The 8,608-nt window shown below is 40.8% G+C and overlaps 1 protein-coding gene across 1 annotated transcript in view; it reads left to right on the forward strand.

Moving 5' to 3' along the window:
• The window catches only part of LOC103734848 (ryanodine receptor 2-like), a gene marked incomplete at its 3' end in the record, with an annotated part of 32,469 nt that overhangs the window by 1,594 nt on the left and 22,267 nt on the right, over positions 1-8,608 (forward strand). The window contains exon 2 of the mRNA XM_008834230.1: positions 7,377-7,475. Coding sequence (XP_008832452.1) covers positions 7,377-7,475 — 99 coding nt within the window. The remainder of the gene's footprint in view (positions 1-7,376; positions 7,476-8,608) is intronic.

Below are 8,608 nucleotides of genomic sequence, written 5' to 3' on the forward strand. Positions count from 1 at the left end.
GTGCTGGCTTTTAAAAAGCCGTCAGCCCCAGTTGAGCTTTTACTTGACCGAGTTCTGTAGGATAAGAACAGAATTAATGAGAGCGCAGACACTTGTCTGAACTTCCTGTGTTTGAATCCCAGCTCCACCACCTACCTGTGTGAGCTAAAGCCTCAACTTTTCTGTCTACAAAATGGGACAAATTATATGATCTATTACACACAAGTGTGTTAGGCATTAAGTTAGTCAACACAGTAAGGCTCTCAGAACATGGCCCATTACAAGCTAGCTTTGTGAGGATTTGATGTTATTGTTATCTTTAATAGAATTTACTTTCTCTAAGAAAAAGTCATGGAAGTCTGTGGAGAGAAACTTCCATCATAGGGTGAACCCAGAACAGTCCACACAGGGACTTAGATCCTCACAAGGGTGCTGGGTGACCACCAACAAGCCAGACGGAGTGTGTCCTGGCTTTTCCTAGACCATGCTTCACTTCCTGTGGGGTCCTGTCTGTGTTTAGACTCTTCTGGGATTGCTATTGTGGACAAGTTCTTTTTCATCTCTGAGGGCAGTTTCACAATTCTCTATGTGCAAATATTGATAAAGCCATGCAAATTTTCATTACTCTTCATCTGGGCTCTTGTAGAAGACTGAAAAGAAAAATAAAATGTTATATATAACACAATATTTGACTTTAGTACATACATATGCATCACTGCCTTTTCCTAATTTGATATTTAGAGCATCCCATAATTGTATATAATGCAGTAAGATAATAAAATAACACTGGAAGCCACAGAGGAGTCCGCTAATGAAGTTTATCTTAAATCAGACGCATGCTGGAGTCTTACCGGTGTTTTGTGGATGTCAGCATACTGGATTCCAAGTTTTCTAGGAGTCAGTTTGAACTTGCATGCATTTAATAATTCATTGGATCAATATACAAAAATTCTTCTTAGAGAGAAGCAGAGTTCTTGAACTTCATAATTCTAGAAATTCATTTGTTCCTCAAGATACAGTGTGACATATTGAAAAATGTCCTCAATAATTTAGTCAAAATCATTATGGCTGTACGAGTGCCACCTGAGGATGGGTACCAAGTACATGAATGAATGGAAGGAATGTATGTGTCCTTAAGAGAGCCTGAAGAAAGCACCTTCTCTAAGCTAAGCAGACGACCTTGACTCAGACCTGGGGGTTGAATTTAGAATCTAGGATGTAGCTGTTGACCCAGGGATAGGATTACAAACCATCTATGAAAACTGAGAATCATAGACTTTAGAGTTCTAGAGTTGCGGTCTCCAAAATCCAAGTAATGAGTTGTGGGATAGCCAATGACAAAAGTAATTTTAACTCCTTATTTCCCACTAATTAATGTCCCATACCTTCACGATCATGCTTGTTTCTTGTCTCAGGGTTATGATGAAACAAGTGGTAAAAGCAACTTAAGGAAGGGATTATTTCATTCCATAGTGTAAAGGTGCAGTTCACCATGGTGAGAATGTGTACAGGGAGGAGCTGTGAGGCAGCTGGTCACAAGAGCATCAAACCAGCTAAATCCCACAGTTGATTATTATTTATTTGTATTCATATAATCCTGAAGCCCCATTTGGCTATGTACTGAAAATAACCAAAATAAATGTCCACACTGTACTAGGTTTGTAGCTTTTCAACGTAGACTGGAAGCAGACAGAGGGGACGCTGGTGCTTGGCTCACTCCCCCTTTGTCTCCTCCAGGGCCCCTTCTTGGAGCTAGCACTGCCCACATTCAGGGTGAGTCTTCCATCCCAGTTAAATCTCGATGGAAAGTCCCTCCCAGGCACATTCAGAGGTGTGTCTCCTAGGTAATTCTAAACCCCATCCCATCACATGATCTGAAAACCATAGATTCGTTATAGTGGTCAAGAGTTACCGTAGGGTTCAGTTCTCCATACATCAGGCTTGACCTGTAAAGAAGGGTAAAAAAGCACTTGCTTTCTGTCTTCACGACCTTATAAATACAAACAAATGAGTAACTAGGAAATGAAGGTTCATTTAAATCATTTTGTACTCGAAATGAACTAATTTGGCTTAATCTTGCCAATTTGATAAATTCTGATTTTAGAATCTTTCCTCATTGTTTAATGACGTGTTGAGTAGAGAAAGAATTTCTGCCACAGATGCTGCTAGAAACTGTTTCAATTGAGCTGATTCTATTGTTTGAATAAGGTTCTGTATTAGTTTTAAAAATGCTGAACCCAGGAGAAATATTATTCTATACCCAAATGCAGGAACAAATGGTACCAGAAGAGGTAAATCATAAAACGCATTGTATGATAAATCTTACCTTCAGAGCCTCCAGCACATTAGCTGATGTACACATCTCCTCTTTCTTATTCTTCACTAAATATGCTAGTAAAGATTTGACCTAACTTTATGTTTAGACAAAGTTTGCTTTGAGTAAAACTATATTTTTTACATTCTATTTATTTTTGGTGGGGGGAGTCATTTTGAGACAGGGTCTCCCTGTAGCCCTAGCTGGCTTGGAACTCCCTAAGTAGACCAGGCTGGCCTCAAACTCACAGAGATCTGCCTGTCTCTGCCTCCCAAGTCCTGGGTGTGTGTCACCACGCCCAGCCAGAGAGAACCTTAGAAACTGTCTGTGCCCATCCCAGTGAGGAGGATTCTGAGATATTGTTAGAGTGTTTGAAATTTCAAAGACTGGGTAACAATGAAAACTGAGACAGAACATCAAATGAGCTAAATCCCACAGGTGGACAATTATTATTTGTATTCATATAATTCTGAAGCCCCATTTTATATACTGAAATTAAACTAAACAAACTCCTATAATGTACTAGTTTTATCGCTTTTCAAAGAAGATATCATTTGTGATATTTCAAATTCTGATTACCACCTACATGATTTCATGGTATCCTGCTATTCAGGTCTGTCCCCTGTTCATTCAAACTGTCTTCAACACTTCGTGCATCCTGTATATCATGTATAGTACAGTATATGTATGCTGGTTTTGTGAGTACGACCGAGAAAAAACTGTGACTCCTACCCTCAGACAGCTCTTCAGCTCTTCCTCCAGTAAGCACCATTCACATTTATTTAATTTAAAAAGTTAGCAAAGTTAGACTTAAGGAAAGTTGGACTCTTCTAAGTGTTTTTCTTCGTTTTTGTAACTGTGAGTCAGCTAATCTGAAGCTTGGGAAACAACAAAATTAGTGAAGGAACAGATTCTCATCCGTGGTGCTGTTTTCTTTAAACTAATTTGACTTGCAGTACAAATTGCAAACCAAAGCATCCCTGTGATTTTTACCACTGTCACGTTGCCTCCCCGATTGTCCAACTGAATCTCCTGTTTTTGCCTTTTGTGACTGTCTTCACTAGTAATTGTCATATTCAACACTGCCCTGTTTTCTTTAAACTAATTTGGCTTGCAGTACAAATTGCAAACCAAAGCATCCCTGTGATTTTTACCCCTGTCACGTTGCCTCCCCGATTGTCCAACTGAATCTCCTGTTTTTGCCTTTTGTGACTGTCTTCACTAGTAATTGTCATATTCAACACTGCCTTGTACTTTTAGATACCAAAAGATATTTGGAGTTGGCACATTACTACATGATGGGAGAGGTTTTTAAAAAGGTCTGTTTCTAGAATTTCTGTTTGCTTAGATTATAGATACTTTCAGTTGGCATTTAAAGAGGAAAGTCTGAAACTTTGTTGAAATCTTGGAAATATTGAAAAAAAGCAGTGCCCCTGGGCTCTCGGATCTTGCTACATGGACTGCAGATTGGTCAGCCTCAGCCTCTGCTGCCCCCATATCCACTCAACATAGAAAGTCCACTTGAAGCAATATGGCCTTCTTTCTTTTCCTGAGCGTCCAGTTCAAAGTATGTTCTCATTTCTGTTTTGGGATGAACTATTTTCATACTTTCAGTTGGCATTTAAAGAGGAAAGTCTGAAACTGTTGAAATCTTGGAAATATTGAAAAAAAGCAGTGCCCCTGGGCTCTTGGATCTTGCTACATGGACTGCAGATTGGTCAGCCTCAGCCTCTGCTGCCCCCATATCCACTCAACATAGAAAGTCCACTTGAAGCAATATGGCCTTCTTTCTTTTCCTGAGTGTCCAGTTCAAAGTATGTTCTCATTTCTGTTTTGGGATGAACTATTTTCTCCCTCAAGGATCAAGAGATGGTTGAAATTTATTATTATTTCAATTTCCCATTCAAGGCAAATTGTATTTTGATTTTCTCTCCAGACATTTTTACTGTCCCTATATCTGCTACGACGTGAGTCTCTTAAAGAGTACAAATCATTATGTCATGAATTTAGTTATGTAAAAAGCAATGATGGTGCAAAAATGAAGATTGTAACTGATGTGAATGTTTTTGTCCTGTTTGTTAGTATGCTGGTATGTACATTAAGTAGATAAACAGGGCACTGTCTCAAAAATAAAAAAAAAAAAAAAAAAAAGCCCTATCTCCAGTTTGCTTAGGAAAACTCATATGCAATCAGTTTGAAGGACAAATGTCATTTCTTTCCATATAATCCATCATTTAATTGTCTGAAATATTCCTGTCCCCATTTTCTAGACTTATGAATATTTGTGTCATGGGAAATCTTCCAATGAAAAAAAGTTAAGACTGTAAGGGCAGAAGCACTTTGCAAAAGACAGTGCAGGAGAGCTGAAGAGACGACTGAGCAGTTAAGATGCCACCTGATCTTGCAGAGGAGTTAGATTCACAGCACCAATATCAGGCAGCTCACAACCATCTGTGATTCTAGCTCCCCGGAATCCGGTACCCTCTTCTGGCCTCCTTGAGATCTGCACACACGTGGCTCACATAACTCCCACATATACTTGCCCATAGTTAAAAATAAAAACAAATTTTTGGGCTGGAGGGATGGCTCAGCAGTTAAGAGCACTGGCTGCTCTTGCAGAGGACCAGGGTTTGGTTCCCAGCATCCACATGGTGACTCACAACTGTCTGTAACTCCGATTCTAGGGATCCAGTGCCCTCTTCTGACCTCTGTGGGTACTCCACACATGTGGGTGCACATACATACATGCACACATGTAAAACACATACACACAAATAAATCTTCAAAAAAAAAAAAAAAAAAAGCACCAGAAAGAAATAATCCTATATGGTCTTGAAGGGAAAGTTCCAGAAAACAACAGAGAGAAAATTTGCCAATCTCCTTTTATGAAACAGGGTTTGTTTTAGGCTTGTTGTTGTTGTTTGTTTGTTTGTTTTGCTTCTAGATTAGTAGGTTCCCACTTGCCCCACAGTTTGTTTTTAAAAATATTCTCATTGCTTCTTCCAAAATATCTCTTTTTGTTGAAATTTAGCCACAGATAAGAAAAAAAGAGAATGGTCTTTATCAGGGAGTGTTTTTTGGTTTTTCTGAGCCCATGAATCAAGTGTGATTTCAACTCTAAAGAGAGCACTGGGAACTTGGATTTCTTTTGCAAGTTATTCTAGCAGCTCTTGAGCTAGTCTAGCACTTTCGGAGAACTAACAGCAAATGGCTACTTTTCTCAAAGTACGTGGCTTGGTGTCTTCTTTCTTCTCCGTGGTTTTGTGAGAGTTATCTTTGTGTGTTTGGTAGAAGAAAGGTTCTTTCTGATGTCCTGGCCTCTTTGGTTGGTGAAAATGATAGGGCGGTTCCCTGAGGTGATAATTTCTTCATGTTATGTTCCCCAAAAAACTCTCACAAAATGAGTTGGTTAAGCACTATAAGAGAAGGGTCCATTGTTGGTGCTGGTCGTAGGAGAAAAGTCAAAGATTGTTGGGTCTAAAAGGAAGAATCAAATGTTGATCATCAATTTGAAACAACCACTGAAGAGCGGATGGCAGGGTCTTCTTTCTGTCCTCCCGAAACCGTGTTGTAACAACAGTATGGTTTTATGTGTCTGTGTGGTTCTGTTTCTGTTTCGTTTTTGACTTCCCAGTAAGAGGTTTAAACATGAAGGCGACCCTTCCAGACGTTAGCATGGCTGAAGGTGAAGCAAGCTGCCTCCTTTTTATTTTATTTTATTTTTCTCTGCTTCCATTTAGGCCTATCACATAATTTAAGGAAAAAAAATTAATCACAGGAACTCTTAACTATAGTGTGGAAAAAACAAAAAACCTGATCAATTTTGTTTTCGCAGCACGATATTGTCAAAGATTTAAGAAACAAATTTGCCAGCCTCGGGGAGAACCCTCTGGTAACAGCATAAATGTCTGTGTTGGCTGCTTTTGATTTGAAGGTTTCTTTTTGATTTTTTCTTTTTGTTTGTTTGAGCCCATTCCTCCCCCGCCCCCTCCTTTGAGTTCACCTTCTTTTTCATATTCTGTAACTAGCAAGCCTTCATTTTTTAAACCTCTTCCATCTTTCAATGTCTATTTTCTGTACTTTGGATGGAAAGTTTATGGCAGCAAATTTGTCATCTGGGCTACTGCTGCAGCTCCTGTTGCTCTAGGTCATATATGTTTTGGCCGTTGTGTTTACGGACATGATACTAATTGAGCGTTTCATGTCCCGTTGACTAAGCTTCTCTACCACGCCATTTGATGGACACACTGTCCCAGGGCTCTATGCAACCTCCATTTTGCAACTTATACTGCTTAGTTCCGTCTCAATTCTCCAGTGAACTGGATTGCTCAAGTGAATGATCATACCAGCCTTGAACTCGCTGTGCCTTTATATTTTCCTTCTGATTTCCTTCTTCATGTTGGTCACGGTAGATTACATGGAAAAGAACAAACAGTAGCCATTGCTCAAGCAGCGCCTTCTGTTACCTCCAGAGAATACAAAATATAAAGGCACACTGCTTCTCTTATCCTTTGGGTGGGGGTGACTGGGGTGATCTGTATCATAAGTCCACGACTCAGTTGAAGCCTACCTTTTTTAAACATATCAGCTTTCAATTTTGCTTAAACTCCAAGATGTCTCAGTTAATGTTTTTGTTTTGTTTTGTTTTTTTTCTGTGATTCAGTGATAACTTGCAACTCGAGCGATTTGCTGAGCAGTATCAAGTTATGGCCATGAACTAGGAGATTACCAAAAATACATGACCAACTTTATGCACAAATGTTTCAATCGGAATGTGCAAGTTTCAATGCTGAAGTGCAAAACTGTGATACAGGCTTTGGATAAATCAGCCAATTAAAATTGAGAAAAAAAATATATCCTGATAAACCCGTCCTAAAAGTATATCAGAAAAAATATCAACGGAAAATAAAAAAAAAACAAACCAAACCATGAGATGAATATGCAACTATCTGTTTGATAACATTGTTGGTATTGAAATGGTCCATAATGGTGTCATAGAGCCCATACATGAAGACCTATGGTCTGTAGAAAGCTGCCAAGATGTCTGATAGCCCCTACATAAATGGTTGGGATTTGTGTTCAGGAAAAAGAAATGGAAAAACAGAAGCTCTGTACCAGCAAGCCAGGCTGCATGACCGTGGGGCTGCCGAGATGGTGCTTCAGACTGTCAGCGCCAGCAAAGGTGAGGTTCTTGTCTGTCCCCCAAGGGGTATTATTCAGCACCCGCAAGGGTGGGGGACAGTATGGAGGCTCCATGCAGTGTTAGGACAGGTGAGATTCCTGTCTGTCCCCCAGCATTCAGCACCAGCAGAGGTTCCTTCTTATGCCCCCAGCGGGTGCCATGTAGTGCCAGTGAAGGTGAGGGATACCATTCTGTGGATACTGTCTTTACCATGCTAAATGCTCCCTTGTTTCAATCCCACTGAGCTTTTAGCCTCTGAGTTTCTGTCACAGATACCAGCTTTCATAATTAGGCAATCCAGAGTTGTTCTTGTGCAGAGCCTCCGTGAAAAGACCATTACTGAAGCTGTCATGAGTCAGCACCAGTGGACTGGTGCAGAGATCAGTGGTTTTGCAGGCTTTGTCTGTGAGGACAGTTTGATCATTACTTTTTTTGTCACTGGGACTAAAATCCCTAGCAGAGCAACTTAAGCCAGGAAAGACTGACATGACCTAGGAGTTTTAAGTTTGCAATCCATAGTTGTTGGAGACTGAAGTCCACGGTCAGTAGTTGTGCTGATTCTGGCCCCTCATGAGGCAGAACGTCAGGGCAGAAAGGAAGCAGCGTGAACAAAACCAGAAGAGGGCAGGGCAAGACCCAACCCCCAGGGATGTGTCTCCAGGGACCCACATCCTCAAGCCAGGCCCTGTCGTCCTCAGACCCACCACTGTCCAGTAGTCTATTCAGATTTTGAACCCATGGATGGAGTAGAAAGAGGCTCCCTCCTGCCCCAGCACTTCACAGAAGCCGGTCGGCTGGCATCCAGGCCCCAACACACACCCATTTCACATTCACAAGATGATGCCCAGGGAGAACTGGTCTCTGCTTTTGGCTCCTATGGATCCTTAAAGCCCTTCACTCCTGCCCCAAGAACACCAGTGCAGCCAGAGGGAAGGAGTAACAAATGCTGTGGGCTGTGCGGCAATAAAACTTTATTTACACAAACAAGAAGCAAACTGTACTTGATCCTCAGGCCATGGTTTGCTGAATTTTGATTTAAAAGTTTAGACATTTTAGGGGCTGGGAAGATGGCTCAGCAGTCAAGAGCACTTACTGCGAGTTCGATTCCCAGCACCCACATGGCGACTAACAAC

Source organism: Nannospalax galili, unplaced genomic scaffold (assembly GCF_000622305.1).
Source record: "Nannospalax galili isolate Female #2095 unplaced genomic scaffold, S.galili_v1.0 scaffold3590, whole genome shotgun sequence".
Taxonomy (NCBI): Eukaryota; Metazoa; Chordata; class Mammalia; order Rodentia; family Spalacidae; genus Nannospalax; species Nannospalax galili.